The 20,973-nt window shown below is 44.9% G+C and overlaps 1 protein-coding gene across 1 annotated transcript in view; it reads right to left on the reverse strand.

Moving 5' to 3' along the window:
• Positions 1-9,557: 9,557 nt before the first annotated feature.
• LOC139228143 (solute carrier organic anion transporter family member 3A1-like) overlaps positions 9,558-20,973 on the reverse strand; it is a 215,057-nt gene continuing 203,641 nt past the window's right edge. The window contains exons 10-11 of the mRNA XM_070859332.1: positions 17,516-17,580; positions 9,558-9,979 (exon numbers count right to left, since the gene is read on the reverse strand). Coding sequence (XP_070715433.1) covers positions 9,594-9,979; positions 17,516-17,580 — 451 coding nt within the window. The 3' untranslated portion in view covers positions 9,558-9,593. The remainder of the gene's footprint in view (positions 9,980-17,515; positions 17,581-20,973) is intronic.

The following is a 20,973-nucleotide window of genomic DNA, read 5'->3' on the forward strand; positions in this document are numbered from 1 at the left end:
AAGAGTAGGAGTAAATGGGTACTTTTCAGAATGGCAGGCAGTGACTAGTAGGGTACCGCATGGTTCTCTGCTGGGGCCCCAGCTGTTTACATTGTACATTAATGATTTAGACGAGGGGATTAAATGTAGTATCTCCAAATTTGCGGATTACACTAAGTTGGGTGGCAGTGTGAGCTGTGAGGAGGATGCTATGAGGCTGCAAAGTGACTTGGATAGGTTAGGTGAGTGGGCAAATGCGTGGCAGATGAAGTATAATGTGGATAAATGTGAGGTTATCCACTTTGGTGGTAAAAACAGAGAGACAGACTATTATCTGAATGGTGACAGATTAGGAAAAGGGGAGGTGCAACGAGACCTGGGTGTCATGGTACATCAGTCATTGAAGGTTGACATGCAGGTACAGCAGGCGGTTAAGAAAGCAAATGGCATGTTGGCCTTCATAGCGAGGGGATTTGAGTACAGGGGCAGGGAGGTGTTACTACAGTTGTACAGGGCCTTGGTGAGGCCACACCTGGAGTATTGTGTACAGTTTTGGTCTCCTAACTTGAGGAAGGACGTTCTTGCTATTGAGGGAGTGCAGCGAAGGTTCACCAGACTGATTCCCGGGATGGCGGGACTGACCTATCAAGAAAGACTGGATCAACTGGGCTTGTATTCACTGGAGTTCAGAAGAATGAGAGGGGATCTCATAGAAACGTTTAAAATTCTGACGGGTTTAGACAGGTTAGATGCAGGAAGAATGTTCCCAATGTTGGGGAAGTCCAGAACCAGGGGTCACAGTCTAAGGATAAGAGGTAAGCCATTTAGGACCGAGATGAGGAGAAACTTCTTCACCCAGAGAGTGGTGAACCTGTGGAATTCTCTACCACAGAAAGTTGTTGAGGCCAATTCACTAAATATATTCAAAAAGGAGTTAGATGTAGTCCTTACTACTAGGGGGATCAAGGGGTATGGCGAGAAAGCAGGAATGGGGTACTAAAGTTGCCTGTTCAGCCATGAACTCAGTGAATGGCGGTGCAGGCTGGAAGGGCCGAATGGCCTACTCCTGCACCTATTTTCTATGTTTCTATGTTTCTATGTACACTTGTGGCCTTCCGTGACCAGCAGGCACCACAAGGACTGGAGGGCATTGTGGACACTGGTAATAAAATTATGATTTAATTTGACAAGTCTCCTTTGTTTTTATTTATAAATTGGAATGAATTGTTTGTGTCCCTTTAAATAGGGGGCACTTTTGTTCATTTGCTTTTTGATTGGTGACACTTGTGCCATCCAAACTAACCAATCCAAAGAGGAGAAATGTATTATAGGATGATGGACTCAAATTAGCATTCACACAGCTAATGCGGAAGCATTTGGAATTAATGATGAACCAATTGATGTTAATTCCTATAAAGCCATTATAAAAGGCAAACCAAGCAGTAGGGTTTCTTTCTGGAGGGTAAGAGCTGAGAAGTTGAGCAATCATGTTAACCTTGGTTAGACCACACTTGGAGTACTGTGAACAGTTCTGGGCTCCATATTATAAAAAGGATATAGAGACACCAGAGAGAATGCAAAACAGATTTACAAGGATGATACCAGAACTGATAAGTTATACCTATCAGGAAAGGTTGAACAGGCTGAGACATTTTTCCTCTTACAAACAAAAGATAAAGCTGTGGAGCATTAACACCGGCATAGACCAGTTGGGCTGTTTCTGTAAAATTTGATAGAATTCTATGAACGTCAGTAACACCCAAACGATGGGGATTCTGATGAAGTAACCGGAACTGACTATCGTGCAAACTAAATGGATGTCAAATGTAATCCTAAATCTATTCAACTGAATGATTTATCAAAAGCTTAATCCATAGCAGAAAATGGTACAATACAATCTTTGGACAGTGAAACCAAGAACATGAGCACAAGAGGGTCAAGAAATATCATCTAGATCCCAGTATATAAAATATTTTATAACTTTTAATCCTTTCTCATTACTCCCAGTCCAAGCTGGACATCCTTGCACCAAAATCAAAAGTATAGCAAGATTTTTTTTTTAAACCGGGTCCTTCAAAAGATCTTCTCAAATAGTTTGAGTTTATTAAAAAAAAAAGATTCTATTAACCTTTTACCTCTGCACCTAGATTCAATTTGAGGCTGGTCCAATGGGATGAAATTCTCCTGCCGTTGGGTCCTCTTGGCTGTAAAGAGCGGTGTCAACCCAATTCCTTATCGGAACAAGTGGGAATGACTTCACACAGGATGATAGTTAGTGGAGGGCGTAGAAGGATTCTGAGAAATGCAACTCATAATATGACACTTTTTTTTTTGAGCAGCAAGTGATTAAGAACATAAGAAATAGGAGCAGGAGTGGGCCATACGGCCCCTCGAGCCTGCTCCGCCATTCAATAAGATCATGGTTAATGGTTGACATGGTCCAGATATTGAAGGAATTTAAAAGCTGGACTTCGAGATTGTTTTGCACAAAAACAGAATAAAAAATATATTGTTATAATAGAAATAAATAGTGGATACAATGGTACATTACAAAAGCCATGAGCTAAACACAACTTAAAAGGGTTTCATAAGAAATGTGATTAAAGCCTTTTTTGTGCTTGTTCACAAAATGCCAGCTTGGCTCAATTGGTAGCACCTGGTAAGCAGACTGTGTGTCCCAGTCTTTCATTCAAATTTGACCTCATCAATTAAGGTGATTCTCCAGCGCAATACTGAGAGAGTCCTGCACTCTGGGAGGTCCTATCCTTTGGATGAGACATTAAACTGACGTCCCTTTGCCTGTTCAGGTGGATGTTCCATGGCCTGATTTGAAGAGGAGCATGGAATTCTCTATGTTCTGGACAACGTTCCTCCTTCAACAAATGCCACCAACCCCCCCCCCCACCCCAATAGATTTATTGATTATTCATCTCGTCGCTGTTTGTGGGATGCTGCCCACTTAGCAATAGTTTCCAAATAGTAATCTGTTGTGCGTACTTTGTACTTTGAGATGTTTCAATGACTTGAGGAGTGGCTACACCATGCAAATATTTATTGGGTTCTAACCATCTTCTCGGTCACCAAAGTTGTCTCCGTGGTTTCCCCCCACCCCACAACAGAGCTTTTCCGCAGTCATGAGTGAATGTTGCGTTTGTGTGAGATTACCAATTAATGTTGAGGACTGGGGCTCACTCGAAATTGGGTTGAGAATGCCTGAGCTCATGTTAGATTGGGTCCTTACAGCCAGCACAAAGAGAGGGCGCTCTTTCAACCAGTCTGTGCTCAATTTGAACTTCAGTCCTGCAGAGGTTGTGGGAAGGTGAGACTCTGTGCTAGTCCCAGTGAGAATCCTGCCCAGCTATTTTGGGTGGGAACTTGAATCAAGTGATGAATCCCTGGATTTGCTGCCCTTGACATTCCTTGCCAGCGAGCAGAATAGGGGCCCTTGAGGTATGAGCTTACACCTTGGGACGTTTTACTACATTAAAGGCGCTAAATAAATAAAAGTTGTTGTTATTTATTATTACACCATAAAAAGAGGTTTCAAGTGAGAGCAGAGTCAGTTGGCATCGCCATCGCACAATTAGAGGACACCATTGTAGAAGTAGAATTCTCCAGATCCCTGAGGTAATCAATTACAATAGGCCAGTTTTGGCACTTAAATTAGTACTTGTTACAGGGAAGGCAGGTGCAAAAACAGAATTGGCAAACTGCAGATCAAGGACAAAGACAAACCTGTATCCATTCTTTGGAGGACAGCCAAAGCTTACCTGAGGGAGTGTATTATAGCATATGCCTCGTGATGGGAGAAAAAAAATGACAGATTAAATCTGGAGCTTGAGACTAAAATAGGCAAACCTGAGTGCATACAAGTCAAATCCTGGATAGTTTGCCAACAGTATGTCAGTGGTGTTATACGGAAGCAACGGATGGTGGGGGGGGGGACAGATAAAGAGGAGGGGAAATCGAAGGGAGAGCAATGGGTAGCCCACTCAACTCAACTCACCTCCTAGTGGCTGGGGGAAGATTGCCAGCATGCCTGGCACTTCATGCCCAGTAAGGAGAGACCAAGGAAATGGGGAAATAAATATATTTATATGTAATGTGAAGTAAGGGCAGCAAGCCTCAATGAATCGCAGTGAAATGAGTGTCAGAAAGACTTAAAGTACAGCTGGGAAAAGCAGCTATACCTGTTGTCTCCCCCTTTACAAGGTTGCCATTTAGTGGATTTGCTGGGGCAGGCCCCCTCGGAAAATAGTTGTAGCGTATCCATTTTAAAGAAGTTAATTTTGTCGGGTATTTCCCCCTCCAATTCTTTCTCCCTTCTGGGGACTGTGATATCTTTTGTACGACCTCACAAACACACAGGCTCTAAGATGGCTGACAACTTCAGGAACCTGTCCAGTGACTTGTTCCCTCTTTATTGTTGTAAACAGCAATGGCTGCATTACCACAGGAGTTCACTGTGTGGAGCTATATATATATATTACAGGGATCCCCCAAGGCAACACATACCACTTGTGCCTGTAAGGGACAGCTAAAATGTTCCCAGACCCCTCTCAATGCCACTCTAAATCATCTTTCTGGGACATGAGATCTGGGGATAACCCTTCCTCAGTGTGGAGGCACTTAGCCCATACCTGATACTCCCTCCTTTCCGCTCCACCCGCCCTCGCCACTTTGCAATTCAGCTGAGATGGGGGATTTCATATAGAGGGAGTGGTGAGTGGTATCTGTAGCGGAACCTCATGATGTCTTGGAAGGAACCTCACTGCAGATAAGAGTTGGTACAAAATACCACTCCAAGGCTGCATTTGACCAGCAGTCTGAAAGTTCAAAACACAGGAACTAGGAAGACTGAGTGCCACAAAAAAGAGACTTGAATTCATATAGCACCTTCCACGACCTGAGGATGTCCCAAAGCGCTTTATCGCCAATTTCTAGTCACTGTTGTAATGTAGGAAACTCATCAGCTAATTTGCGCACCAGATAATCTGTCTTGGTGATAAATATTGGCCAGAACACCAGGTGCAACTCCCCTGCTCTTCATTGAAGTAGTACCACGGGATCTTTTACGTCCACTTGAGAGAGCAGCTGGGGTCTTGGTTTAATGTCTCGTCCGAAAGACGGCACCTCCGACAGTGCAGCACTCCCTCATTAACCGCAGTGGAGCGCCAGCCTAGATTTTGTGCTCAAGTCCCTGGAGTGGGAGTTGAACCCACAACCTTGTGACTGCAAGGCACGAGTGCTGCCCACTGAGCCATAGCCGACCACAAACAAGCACGTGAAGGGCGATTCTGCAATCCTGACCTCCCGACAGGAAGCATAAGCTGATCCCAATGCTCTGATCTGCGCTGCCCGCTGGAAGCTTGGAGTCACGGAACCGTTCCTATGGGTATCTTGCTTTAAGAAAATGAAAACTTTTTGTGGCAATGCAGTAGAACACCTTCCTCTCGATCAATTTACACCAGTGTCTGTACTCATTTGTCGTTCTCAGGGTCTTCCTCTTGCTCAACAAAACTGTGAAGAAGTATTTACGTGAGGGGTAACCCTCTGAGGATGACTGAAAAATGTCTTAAAATGATACAAGATTGCGTTTCTTTTTATACAGTGTTATTCTATACATGCCTATACTTTATGAAGGACGTCACACACATGGTCACGAACAAAATACCGAATGGGTCTGCTTGAACGAGAATCTGACCGCTCGAATTGTCCCTCACTGGACAACCTCCTGGTAGGCTTCCCTGATGACACCATTGGTGCTGCTCTGCCCAGTGTGCAACTGAGCCTCAGGAGCCAAGTTCTATTCCTGGTCTGTGCTCACATCTCAACCTGGAAAGCCCCTGTGGATCTGAACACATCTGGGATTGGGAGAAGGAATGTCCTTAACCAGGGTTTCCACTACTGACTTAAAACCAAGTTGACCTGTTATCGAAGATAAGTGTGTGAGAGAGATGTCGGGTTATAATAGAATTGGGCTCAGTTGTGATGCCTCTAGGGTTGAACAGAACTGCAAGCCAATGCTTCATAGATATGATCCTGGTTGAACCATCAGCGGGACACTGACCAATGCTCGGTGTAGGTGGGCTGCATAATTTTAGCTCAGTGCACTTGGTAAGCCCCCAGTTCTTGGTTCTTGTCGAGTTGCACTCATCGAATCATAGAAATTTACGGCACAGAAGGAGGCCAATCGGCCCATCAGGTCTGTGCCGGCCGAAAAAGAGCTATCCAGCCTAGCCGCGCATCCGTAGCTTTGCAGATTATGGCACTTCACTTCAAGTGCATATCCAAGTACTTCTTACACATGAGGGTTTCTGCTTCCACCACCCTTTCAGACAGTGCATTCCAGACTCTCACCACTCTCTGGGTGATCGATCTCTCCTCAACTCCCCTCCAATTGGTCGGGTAAATGGGTTATCTCCCCACAGGAAGAAAGTGTGCACTGCACATTGGATAAACCAAATCTCTGTGTGTGGATTTCGCAGTAACTTGGTTTGATGGCTATTGATTCATTACGAGGAGAGAAGGTTAAGGGGAGATTTAATAAGAGGTGTTCAAACATTACAAGGGGTTTTGACAGAGTAGATGGGGAGAAATGATTTCCACTGGCAGGAGGGTCAACAACCAAAGAACACAGATCGAAGATAATTAGCAAAAAAATCCTGGGGGAAATGACTTTTTTTTTTACACAGCAACTTATGATCTAGAAAGCATTGCCTCAAAAGACGGTCGAGGCAGAAACCTTCATATTATGTAAAAAGTACTTAGATATGCACTTGAAGTGCCATAACCTGCTAGGCTGGATAGCTCTTTTTTGGCAGATTCAATAGTAACTTTCGAAAGGGAATTGGATAAATACCTGAAAAGGAGAAATCTGCAGGGCTATGGGGAACGAGCAGAGGACTGGGACTAATAGGATAACTCTTGCAAAGAGCCGACATAGACATATGATTCTCTGATTTCTGCACGTATCAGACACCGGTGACCTAAAATAAAGCAAAGCGAATGTTGAATAGACTGGTGACTTTCACTGAGCCATTAGGGAGCTCTGGGAATTGCTATTTAAAACAAATATAACCTTTCAGGCAACACATTAAACACAACTTTTGAAGTGTTAATTTTTTTGGCGTGAGGGGGCAGCGATTCCTTGGGGGGGGGGGGGGGGGCGCGGGGAAGGCGTAGTGTCAAGGTGGACTTCTTTTATATCCAAGGACAGGAGTCAAACGTTTCTGAGCGACACCAGCGAGGCAAATTATTTCTCCTGTCTACCGCTAAGTGCAGGGAAGTTCACAAATTTATTTACAAGAGAAACACAGTGTTCACAGATTTTGTTGGACTCTCATTACTCAGAGATCCTTTTTGTTCTTTATTTTGGTCAAGGTGTTTTCATTGAGCTCCGTGGCACGCATCATTCACCTCGAGCTCACACGTGGCCTTGGCTCTCATTCACCGTGGCCCCTCGGTAGGTCTGATATTCACTCTGCCTCCTTAAAAGGGCTGCGTTCACAGCCTGTCCCGCTGCCGGATAGTTGGACGAGTCGGGATTCGGTGGTCTTCCCGCTCCTTTTTCCTGCCCTCCGGGTGAAGAAGGCAAAGGAAAAGCATATGGGAGGCAGGGGCTGTGTCCGACTCACCCTACTGCGGGCGAAAGGGGGGCCCTGTCAAAGGAGAACTGTTGGTCCTATAAAGTGCCTGGCCTCCACTTGGCAACTGCCCATAGCAGCATGATTTGAAATCGGGAGGTCCGTGTGTGGGGTAGTTGCAGGCTTAGACCTGTGTCCCATCACTCCGTGGCGTAGCGTAACTTGGCACTCGAGCAAGACGTTGGCTGTGATTATGACCCTTGGCAATACATAGAAAATAGGTGCAGGAGTAGGCCATTCGGCCCTTTGAGCCTGCACCACCATTCAATAAGCTCATGGCTGATCATTCACCTCAGTACCACCTTCCTGCCTTCTCTCCATACCCCTTGATCCCTTTAGTCGTAAGGGCCACATCTAACTCCTTCTTGAATATATCCAATTAACTGGCATCAACAACTCCCTGCGGTAGGGAATTCCACAGGTTAACAACTCTCTGAGTGAAAACGTTTCTCCTCATCTCAGTCCTAAATGGCTTAGCCCTTATCCTTAGACTGTGTCCCCTGGTTCTGGACTTCCCCAACATTGGGAACATTCTTCCTGCATCTAACCTGTCCAGTCCTGTTAGAATTTTATACGTTTCTATGAGATCCCCTCTCATCCTTCTAAGCTCCAGTGAACACAGACCCAGTCGATCCAGTCTCTCCTCACATGTCAGTCCTGCCATCCCGGGAATCAGTCTGGTGAACCTTCGCTGCACTCCCTCAATAGCAAGAGCATCCTTCCTCAGATTTGGAGACCAAAACTGAACACACTATTCCAGGTGAGGCCTCACCAAGGCCCTGTACAATTGCAGTAAGACCTGCCTGCTCCTTTTCTCAAATCCCCTAGCTATGAAGGCCAACATGCCATTTGACTTTTTCACTGCCTGCTGTACCTGCATGCCAACTTTCAATGACTGATGAACCATGACACCCAGGTCTCGTTGCACCTCCCCTTTTCCTAATCTGCCGCCATTCAGGTAATATTCTGCCTTTGTGTTTTTGCCTCCAAAATGGATAACCTCACATTTATCCACATTATACTGCATCTGTCATACATTTGCCCACTCACTTAACCTATCCAAGTCACCCTGCAGCCTCTTAGCGTCCTCCTCACAGCTCACACCACCACCCAGTATAGTGTCATCCGCAAACTTGGAGATATTCCACTCAATTCCTTCATCTAAATCGTTAATGTATATTGTAAAGAGCTGGGGTCCCAGCACTGAGCCCTGCGGCACTCCACTAGTCACTGCCTGCCATTCTGAAAAGGACCCGTTTATCCCGACTCTCTGCTTCCTGTCTGCCAACCAGTTCTCTATCCACGTCAGTACATTACCCCCAGTGCCATGAGCTTTGATTTTGCACACCAATCTCTTGTGCGGGACCTTGTCAAAAGCCTTTTGAAAGTCCAAATACACCACATCCACTGGTTCTCCCTTGTCCACTCTGCTAGTTACATCCTCAAAAAATTCCAGAAGATTCGTCAAGCATGATTTCCCTTTCATAAATCCATGCTGACTTGGACTGATCCTGTCACTGCTTTCCAAATGCGCTGCTATTTCATCCTTAATGATTGATTCCAACATTTTCCCCACTACTGATGTCAGGCTAAAACCGGTCTATAATTACCCGTTTTTTCTCTCCCTCCTTTTTTGAAAAGTGGTGTTACATTAGCTACCCTCCAGTCCATAGGAACTGATCCAGAGTCAATAGACTGTTGGAAAATGATCACCAATGCATCCACTATTTCTAGGGCCACTTCCATAAGTGGGTGATATTGATTAACCCTTTTTTTTCCCACAAACGTTACAAAGTTTTCAATAGTCATTCCGCAGTCATTATAAGGTCCTGCCCTTGGCCTGGAAAGAAAAAACGTTGAAGATAAAATAGTTTTTGTTGAAAAGTTTAAGAATGTACCATCTGGGAATTATGATGTGTCTCCATTCCCCCAAAACAAAAAACGTACAATGAATGTAAAATGTTTTTTTTATAGGACAGATTCCATATTTTCGCACCATTCATGGTCCTCAAGGTTGTAGATAAATTTGGTCTTTTGTGATTGAGGTTGGCTGGAGTCCCTCCCTAGAGTGTCCAACGTGAGGGTCGACGCAAACAGGTCGCTTGCTGTCAGTGGCTGAAGATTGCCCTCATCGTCTCTAATGTACTTGCCGGCGTTCCTCCTCAGACAGTGCCAGGTCGTGGTGTACAGGATGAATGCAAATGTCTTCAGAGTGATGGCAATGCTGACATAGAGGTAGCGATAAACCACGTTGTCGTATAACATGCACGCTCCCAGTTCCCCGCAGATTGTGGTCCAGAACAAGCAAGTTGAATCGATGCCAGCGCCAAAGATGAGGGGAGGAGGAATAAAACCTGTCGGAAGGAAGAAGATGCAAAACATTACACAGAAAAAAAAACTGGCCAACAGATGAAAGATTATTTAATCAAAGGGTTGACATTTTACGCATAATATTTATTCTCTCCCTCCCCACTGAAACTGCCGACCCAGGCTGAGGCAAGGTTCCATGGGTGACAGACTGAGTGCATTTCTGGGTGATTTTACACAGGATATACAGCACAGAACAGGCCATTCGGCCCAACCAGTCCATGCCGGTGTTTATGCTCCACTCGAATCTCCTCCTGTCTTTCCTCATCTAAATCTATCAGCATAACCCTCTGTTCCCTTCTCCCTCATATGCTTGTCCAGCCTCCCCTTAAATGCATCGATACTATTCGCTTCAACCACTCCCTGTGGCAGCGAGTTCCACATTCTCACCACTCTCGGTAAAGAAGTTTCTTCTGAATTTCCTATTGGATTTCTTGGTGACTATCTTATATCGATGACCTCTAGTTATGCCCTTCCCCACAAGTGGAAACATTCTCTCTGTATCCATGCTATCAAAACCTTTCATTATTTTAAAGGCCTCTATTAGGTCACCCCTCCGCCTTCCAGAGAAAAGAGACCCAGCCTGCTCATCCTTTCTTGATATGTATACCCTTGCATTCCTTGTAAATCTTCTCTGCAACCTCTCCAGTGCCTTTATATCCTTTTTCTAATATGGTGACCAGAACTGTACGCAGTGTGGACGTTAGTTTCTCGCTCAGTTGCCAAGGTGACTTGTAGCGCCCCTACTGTGTCCTAACTTGCGATGAGCATATTGTGCATCAAATCGGGCACCAAATCGGGCACCCTTCTCATCTATTTCCCAGTTCCACCTAATGTAGCGTATTTCCCCAACTGAACCATGTGGGGGACTAATGAAGGAATTAACTGAAATCGGGAGGTCGCTGTGTGGGAGTGGCGCAGGCTCAGAACCCGCGCCCCATCTCTCCGTGGTGTGCAACTCGAGCAAGACATTGGGCCCTGAGGAACTTGTCCAAAAGTACTTCAGGAAGTGACTGTGGAGAAATGGGGTTAACTGCATGGCATCCTTCACAGTTCCTTGGATGCAGAAAGTGCGGCACAATGGTAAATGCAATTCCAATCTTCAGTGAAGCAGAGGTACCAGCCTGGGATTTGGAGACCAATTAGCTTGATGTTGATAATGGGAACGGTTACTTGCAAATGAAGCAATTGAGGTTCAAGGGTTTTTTACTTTTTAAAAAAAAACTTGTATGAGTTCATGCTTAGAAAATCTGATGACATTTATTTGAGGATGTGATCACAGTGGACGGAAATATGATTGATGCAGTATATCTTGACTTTGATGAGGTGCTCCACAAAAGAGGTAATAAAGATGAGGCTCAAGGAATCAAGTCGCAAACTGGATAGAAAACTGTCTGTGCATGAAGCTTTGAGATGTCGTGAATAAGAATAGTTGAAGCCACAACCAGTGATTAATGGAATCTCAGATGGATCAGTTCTGAAACTTCTGTTAATATTTCCTAATGCCCTTCACAAATATATTGCAATCAGAACTGTGCAGGAAAGTAAGATATGTGGTGGAGAGAGGGATATCACTCAAAAGGGAATCATATCTTGACAGATGAATGGCACATTATATTCATGTAAATATAAGGTAATTCAGGTCGTTGCTAAGCCTAGTGAATCTAAACAATCAGCCAAGGCCACAATCATGCAGATAAAATAGGAGGAAGACTTGAGTGTGAGAGTTGAAAGATTGCTGATAATGATCCATGGTATAAAGCAGTAGTTGTCAGCATATGTTTTATGTACAGTTGGATTCATAGATTAAAAGTCCCAATTAATTCATATTCAGACTTTATAGATCTGTTATGTCTTGATGAGGAACAGAAAAGGGTGACTAGAAGCATTCTCGGGCTCAGATCATTGAATTGAATATTCAACACTGAGGTGTCCACTTAATCAGTGTCCCTGCCACTCCACTGAATGTTCAACCCCTCCACCACTAGTGCATGTGGATGCTTAAGCACTATGTACAGATGTCAAATGTATTTGTTTTGCCTTATAAACATGCCTTGGGACATTTTGCTGTGTTAAAGGCGCTATATAAATAAAAATTGTCGTTGTTGATGCACTGCGGCAACTCAGCAAGGCAAGTCCGTCAGCACCTCCCAGCCCTGTGGCCTCCACGGCCAAAAATGGACAGGACGAGCGAGATTATGGGAACATCACTACCTCCAGGTCACATACCATCCTGACTTGGGCATACACTCACGTTCCTTCATCGTTGCCGATTCAAAATCCTGTCTATCCCGACCTGACGCCATTGTGGGGACGCCATTGTCCTATTTTTGGAACAAATATTGGCAACTTCCGCAGAGGCAGGTTTTGCATCATTTCACAGCAACATAGCTAATTTGTGACCAGCTGTAGCAATTAAGCTGCAGTCTGGCATAAAAGGAGTGAAGCAATTAAACTTACAACTAACATTTAATGTTACTGACATTCCACGTCAAATCATAAACCCTCATTAGAAAGGGTGCAGAGGAGGTTTACCGGAGTGTCACCAGGGAAACATAGAAAGTAGGTGCAGAGTAGGCCATTCGGCCCTTCAAGCCTGCACCACCATTCAATATGATCATGGCTGTTCCTGCTTTCACTCCATATCCCTTGATCCCTTCAGCCATAAGGGCCACATCTAACTCCCTAACTGGCCTCAACAACTTTGTGGTAGAGAATTCCACAGGTTCACAATTCTGAGTGAAGACGTTTCTCCTCACCTTGGTCCTAAATGGCTTACTCCTTATCCTTAGACTGTGACCCCTGGTTCTGGATTTCCCCTAACATAGGGAACATTCTTCCTGCATCTAACCTGTCCAATCCCAACTAGAGAGCAGGCCACCCTAGACTGGGTCTTGTGTAACGAGAGAGGATTAATTCGCAATCTGGTCATGCGGGGCCCCTTGGCGAAGAGTGACCATAATATGGTAGAATTTTTCATTAAGATGGAGAGTGACACAGTTAATTCAGAGACTAGAGTCCTGAACTTAAAGAAAGGAAACTTCGACAGTATGAGACGTGAATTGGCTAGGATAGACTGGAGAATGATACTTAAAGAGTGGTGGATGGGCAATGGCAGATATTTAAATATCACCTGGATGAACTACAACAATTGTACATCCCTGTGTGGCGTAAGAATAAAAAAGGGATGGTGGCTTAACCGTGGCTAACAAGGGAAATTTGGGAAAGGAAGAGGCATATAAATTGGCCAGAAAAAGCAACAAACCTGAGGACTAGGAGAAATTTAGAATTCAGCAGCGGATGCGGGACTTCAGTTATAAGGAGGTTGGAGAAATTGGGCCCATTCTCCATGGAACAGAGAAGGTTGGGAGGTGGCCTAACAGAGGTTTTCAAGTTGGAGAGGTTTTGAGAAGAGTCGATGGAGAAAAACGCTTCCCTCACAGGTTTAAAATCATTGGCAAAAGATCTCGACGGGAGAGTTGTGGGGATCTGGAACGCTCTACCTGAGAGAGTGCTTGAAGCTGATTCCATAAATAATACTAAAAGCGAGTTGGACAGGTACTGGAGGATGAGGAACTTACAGGAATACGAACACAAAGCGAGGGTGCGGGACTAAGCATGACTGATCTTTCAAAGAGCCTGCACAGACACGGTGGGCTGAATGGCCTCTTTCTGTGCTGTAAGTTTCTCTGATTCTTTGATGTCTCTCGCCAATAGGCTCAATATTAAACATTCATTTGGACCTTTCCCTGGGTGTTTATGAACCTTTCACGGATGGAAGAAATGCAGCATTGAGCCATGCTCCACCCAAATAGCAGTTGAATTAATCGAGCCTTCAGATATTTAAGAGTACAGATTAACCCCCTTCTCGCAAGTTGTTCGTGGGCTAGCCCTCCAAGGTTACTTCCATGAACAAATCTGACCAGACTCCCAGAGAAGGTCAAAGTTATTTAAAATGAACGCCTTGTATTACATGTAACACAGACAATTGGTTGGATGATGCAGCCTTGTCTTGTTAATTCAAAGCCATCCTTCTGAATTATCCAGGCAAGTGGGGAGTGCAGCTCCAACAACACTCAAGAAGGTCGACACCATCCAGGACAAAGCAGCCTGCTTGATCGGTACCCAAAGCTTAACCAAAGATATTAAGGGATATGGGGCAAAGGCGGGTATCTGGAGTTCGGTCGCAGATCAGCCATGATCTCATTGAATGGCGCAATAAGCTCGAGGGGCGAAATGGCCTCCTCCTGTTCCTATTATGTTTCTTACATTGTGATCTGTGCAAAGGCAGCTGTGTGCTTTAGCTTGGGCCTAATAAAGGCTTAAACAAAAATTAGAGGTATTACTGATGTGCCGTCCCTTCAAAGATAGATCCACTTATTGTAGGAACAGTCCCAATTATTTATATATGTTGGTGATACGGGGATAGTCTAATTGCTTGGAGACCAAATTCCAAAACGGCGGTCCTGACGATAATAATGAAAGATCAGGTCAACCTATCTGTGCTGAGTCAGTTATTCTTGGCCGCAGTAATGGTAAGGACACCACGGTTAGCCTCAGCACCTCTGCATTATGTAAGTAGTGGTGCTGGAAGAAATCAGTCAGGGCTCTGACTCCTGATCAATGGCTACCACTAGCCATCTGTCCGATCGGGACTAGCACCAGCTACTTGTCATGGTCGTATGTCTATCCTGATTGTGTGTTGCCTTTGACAATATTTGAACTACCGCTCCCTTAATAAAATGCTTTATAACTCCTTAGACCCTTTGAGTATCTGTATGTGACCTGTGATCCTAATTCTACAATGCTGTCCAATGTCTGACAAATTGTATCAAGCGAGGTTCTCTATCCCCTCCCTGCTTTGTCTTGGCTTAGAAACAATGAATGGCTACTAGGGGGATACCAGAGGGCAACATTTGAGGATTAACATCACTGGATTGTCTTGAGCCGTCAGCCAGGAACCCAAGAAAACGTCACATACCCAGAGCTTCACGCTGAACTTTGTGCCTCAATACTGAACACTGGGGAAAAGTGGAAGACCGATGTAAAATGGAGGTGGTGACAGTTTACTTTTGGATTAATTTGATGACTAATAGAAAACACTGGGCTTTCTGCAGACGCCTTGCAGCAAGTAATTCCACAAAACGTTGCAACTCACTCCCAGCAATGCGGCAACTAATCCTGAAGTGCTCGTTTTTTTTTTACTGGTTTATGCAAGTTGCTGATGAAGCAAACAGTTTAGAATTGATCAATAAATGCTGAAGCTTAATGTAACTTCTTGAATTCTTTAAAGAGAAATCAGATTTCAACAGCTGTAACTAAGTAATTGATTTCACTCAGCTCTCTGACCTTACAGCGTGACACAGTCGATGTAATGAGAAGGTGGATAGACATTGGTAATTGCCGCAGATACACAATTATTAAACAATATGCGGCTAAATTCAGCAAGTCAGCGATCCTAGCAGCGTGCAACACTCAAACGGGAGCTTGGGTTTGGAAACAGAGATACGACGCAGTAGTGTGAACTCTCTGAGCAAGGCTTAACATTGGCAGTACAGGTTGGCTGAATGAACCTTGTATACCTAAAATCCCCTGCTTTTCTTCGAATAGTGCCGTGGAATCTTATTTACACCTACCGGAGAAAGCAGACATGGTTTGACATCTCCCCTGAAAGACCACATCTCCCGACAGTGCAGCAGTCCCTCAGTACTGCACTGGAGCATTAGCCCAGATTATGTGCTCAAGGCTCTGCTGTGGGACTTGAACCCACAACATAAGAACATAAGAAATAGGAGCAGGAGTCGGCCATTTGGGCTCTCGAGCCTGCTCTGCCTTTCGATAAGATCATGGCTGATCTGATCTTGGCCTCAGTTCCACTTCCCTGCCCGTTCCCCAGAACCCTTGACTCCTTTCTCAACTCAAAGGCAAGAGTGCTACCCACTGAGCCAAGATTGACACAACAAGGTTGCTATGGGTCAGCTTGAATTGAGAGACCGTTTTGTTGTTCCGTGTGGCAGAATGTTTCGCACTTTCATACTTCGTTTCTCACCTTTTTAAGCCACATACTAAGTGCCATTCTCTGTTTTGCTGCCTTGTCTGAACTCAAAATAGAACACCTAAAATTGCATTGTTCAAATTCCCTTTCCATTTTTGAGCCAAACACCTCTTTACCATTCAACAACTCTTGTCTGGAACCCGATTCTGTTCCAGACATGAATAGTCCTCCTTAATCTCAAAACATACAACATTCTTGACGGGGCTTGATAGGGTGGATGCCGGGAGGATGTTTCCTCTGGCTGGGGAGTCGAGAACCAGGGGTCACAGTCTCAGAATAAGGGGTTGGCCATTTAGGGGACTGAGATGAGGAGAAACTTCTTCACTCAGGATGGTGAATCTTTGGAATTCTCTACCCCAGAGGGCTGTGGAGGCTCAGTCTTTGAGTATATTCAAGACAGAGATCAATAGATTTTTGGATATTAAGGGAATCAATATGGGGATAGTGCAGGCAAGTGGAGTTGAGGTAGAAAATCAGCCATGATCTCATTGAATGGCGGATCAAGCTCGAGGGGATGAATGGCCGACTCCTGCTCCTATTTATTTATGTCTAATACCTTTCATACTCCTATTTAAGATACTGAAAAAGCTTTTGCCTGATGGGCAATTCTTCTCTTAGCTGAAGCCTCCATTCTCTCTCGCAGTGTTTCAACCTTTCTTGTCTCTCTATGTTTATGGTCATTTGCTCCTGTGAGCTTTCCTCTGTTCCTTCCAAGCTCCAAATGTCTCATCCTGCACGCCTTTCTCATTGTGTTGAAATCAAGACTCATCGCCCCATCTCTAACTCTTAATTTATTCTATCCCAGGATCTTAAATTGACAAAACTTCTTAACTCTCTGTCTTCCATATCCCCAGCAATGTTTTAATACCCAAACATGGTGTCACCTAACTATAAATTCTTGCTTTATCTAATTTTCTTGCTGATTCTTAATCTTGCCAGTACCTTCACCTTCACCAGTGTCCACTGTGGCTCAGTGAGTAGCACTCTCTCTCACCTGAGTCAGAAGGTTGTGGGGTCAAGTCAAACAAAAATATCTAAAGTTGACACTCCAGTGCAGTGCTGAAGGAATGCTGCACTGTCAGAGGTGCCGTCTTTCGAATTAGACGTTGAACCGAGACCCTGTCTGCCCCCTCAGGTGGATGTAAAAGATCCCATGACATTAAGTCGAAGAGCAGGAGAGTTCTCCCCAGTGTCCTGGCCAATATTTATCCCTCAATCAGCAGAACAAAAAAGCAGATTATCTGGTCATTCTCACATTGCTGCTTGTGGGAGCTTACTGTGCACAAGTTGGTTGCCGCATTTCCCACATTATAACAATGACTACACTCCAAAAAGTACTTCATTGGCTGTAAAGCACTTGGAGACATCCGATGGTTGTGAAAGGCGCTATAGAAATGGGAGCCTTTCTTTCACCACCTAGCTTTCTCAATTTAACATACGTCAAAAATACAGACATGTAGAAACTCACCAAGCAATCGCAACAGCAGGAACAGAACTCCCAGCGCATACGACTTGAGCTCAGGATTAACCGCCCTGCAGGAAAACAGGAATCACACGAGCAGACTGAATGTGAACGAGTTAATCTACATCCAATCAATCTTTCCTGCAATTGCAATGTGACTGGTTACATCCATTGCAATTATTTCTTTCAGAAATTAAAATCCGCTTCAAAGTGATGACCCGAGGGAATAAAAATTGAAAGCAGAGGTTCCAGAGGGATGTTATTTTCTGAATCATTCATTTCCAGCTATGATAGGTCAGGTCTTTTGATTCTGTGATTCTTCACAATGAAAGATTTAAGCGTGCACTGTGCAATTTGCTTAATTGCCATTCTTTGTGCATTTCTTAAAATGAACAAGCAAAATAAATCAAAACTAAAAGTTGAATGTGAGGTTCAATACCTCTGCACTGCCACTCACCAACACAGCTTTCAAAATCATAATGAGAACTTTCCTGTAGTTATACATCTTCATTGTCCTTGTCAGTGATGTTAAATGTTTTTTTTGTGTCAGCATGGCAACAGATGCAAGTTCAAAGTAATGGAATAAGACCTAATTTCAGGGACATATTTTCAGTCAGGATTAAATGCAGAATAAAGCTCCCTTTACGCTATCCCATCAAGCACGCCCGGGAACTGGTACAATATGGGTGTGATGCTAATTAAGCATCCCTCAGGTCAGATACAACATAGGTTAAATGCAGTGTTGAGCTGCACCAATAATGTCCCTCCGCTCCAACCTCAAGAGTTGCTGCCTACAATGCTTCCTACAGCAATCCTTGTGTGACTTCTTTGAGTGAGATTGACAAATCGTTGTGCGCCTCACATTAGCAACTCCAGGGGGCGCTACCGGCTCCGGCGAAATTGTGCGGGAGTTAGCGGAGGTGTGAATCCAGTAGCATCCCAGGCCGCTGCGCGTGCGCGGCGACCCTTTCTTGCGTCACGGTGGAAAATGGGCAGTGCCCTGTGAGGCCACCGCAGACGATGCCCGTGCCAGTCGCGAACCGGGCCGCACACCGATCGCGGGGCAAAAGTTAAAGGAGGGTGCGCTGCGCCATCTTTTTTTTAATCTTCCCCTTACTGGTCGAGCCGTTGTCCGCTGCCTTCTCGGGATCTGGGCCAAAATCGTGCAGCTGGCACTCCGTTTCAGTGCAGGACTGCGGCCACTGTACCCCTTAGCCCTGGTGGCCCAGTAGAGGCCATCAAAAGGCCTACAGAGCTCGCAGCGTCCCTCCCCTTTAATGGAAGGGCAGGGGCGTTGAAACGCGTCAGTGGCACGTGGAGAGGCCCCGTAGCGCTCCACAATGTGCCTGGGTAATGCCCCTGGTCCCACCCAGAAAGGAAGTGGAGTGTGCAACATTGTGCTCCACTTCCTGTGAGGAGCGGTAATCCCAATTTCAGTTCTGGGGTGGACATCTGTGCCCAGTGCTGAATGTCTGACCCCAGTGAGGTTACCGCCCCAAACCGGGGCAATTGGGAATTTTGCCCTCTTAGAGTCCAATTGTGGCAAGTTTGTGTTGTGGACCCAACTCATTTCACATAGAACCTTTTTAAAGCCAATTTGATAAGTGCCATCTCTGCCCAACAGTCTCGGTCAGATTGGAACCCAGGTCCCAGAGATGAAAGAACAGTGTGTAATCCAAACACCACTCAAAACCAACCCTATGAATTTTTCTTCTATTTCTTTATTTATAGTTTTCCTCTAATCCCACAGAAATATGCCGAGAAGTGTGGGAATGATATAGATGTTAAAAGGAATATGTGCTCCATCTGGTTGGGACAAGTGTACCTCGCTTAAATGTGTCTCTCCTACCATGTGCTGATATGGTGATCGCTGCAAGGAAATCAGTATGAGAGATCTATCATAGAAGTGAGGAGGCACATCTCCTGGGTTGGGGTGAGGCCAACTATTAAGTCCAAACCACTCTCCTTACTTGAAATCAACTATTGAGCACAGACCAGGATTTGAACCTGGCACCTTCTGGTCTGTTTGACTTTGACATAAAAACTTAATAAATAGGAGCAGGAGTAGGCCATCCGGCCCCTCACACCTGCTCCGTCATTCAACAATAAGATCATGGCTGATCTTCAATCTCAACCCCACTTTCCCACCCGATCTCCATATCCCTTAATTCGCTTAGAGTCCCAAAATCTATCGATCTCAGCCTTGAATATACTCAATGACTCAGCATCCACAGTCATTTGCGGGAGAGAATTTCAAAGATTCACAAGTCTTTGAGTGAAGAAATGTCCCCTCATCTTAGTCCTAAATAGCCAACCCTTTATTCTGAGACTAAGCCCCTACCTCTAGCCTCTCCAGCCAGGAGAAACAGCCTCTCAGAAGCTACCCTGACAAGTCCTTGCAGAATCTTATGGGCTAGAAATTCTTTTTTTGGCAAACGTTATTTTTTTCGCCAAAAATACCGCTTTTGCTCCGCTACCACTACGAGGCCTAAAATTCAGGCTTCAACTTGCGAGGTGGTAAAAATCGGCATTGCATGAGGATTCGTGGCACAAACCGCAAATTTTCTGCAATTTTACTCCGATACCGCTGCGAGAGACGCCTTGAGGGGGGAAAACACCCCCAAAAATTGCAATAAAACAAAAAATAAAAAAATCACAAAACATTCACAAGACACTTAATATCGAATCGCTGAACCCGAAAAATAATTGAAAAATAACAACTTTAACGTACCTTTTTTTGTAGTTCTTCATACTTACTGTCATGTATTCAACTGTCATTGTAACCCATGTATAAACTGACTGAAGTTGTACACCGTGAGAACACTGACCACTAGGTGGTGAACTTGTGGGAGACACTCCTAACCTGGACTTTCAGGTATAAAAGGGGATACCCCACCCACCTTCTTCACTTCAGTGCTGGCTAATAAAGGTTACTGGTCACAGAGTGACCTTTTCTCAAGTATGGGCCTTGTGTGCATTTATACTGTATAGTAAGGACATATTGCCGACGAGAAATTGGGATTTAAACCAAGCGAGCATGGTCACTAGCAGCACAGACGAGAGGTACTGTGTTGGTGATGATTGGGACGATTTTATTGAGACTACAGCAAAGTTTCGTCACTAAGGAATGGCTGGGATAATATTCGGCCGACAAACACAGGGCTCATCTCCTGACGGTTTGTGGATCCAGGACGTACTCCCTGATGAAGGACCTTCTAGCACCAGAGAAGCCGACTGACAAAACTTTTGAAGAGCTCAGTAAATTGATCGGGGAACACTTTAAACTGGCGAGCAGCATGCACATGGCGAGACACCGGTTTTATATGCACCGGCGGCGAGAAGTGCAAAGCGTTCCTGACTTCGTGGCAGATCTCCGGTGACTGGCGAGCCTATGTAAGTTCCCAGATGCATGCAGAGCGGAGATGCTGCGAGACTTTTTTATTGAGGGCTTCGGGCACGCTGGG

This window comes from Pristiophorus japonicus, chromosome 17 (genome assembly GCF_044704955.1).
Source record: "Pristiophorus japonicus isolate sPriJap1 chromosome 17, sPriJap1.hap1, whole genome shotgun sequence".
Taxonomy (NCBI): domain Eukaryota; kingdom Metazoa; phylum Chordata; class Chondrichthyes; family Pristiophoridae; genus Pristiophorus; species Pristiophorus japonicus.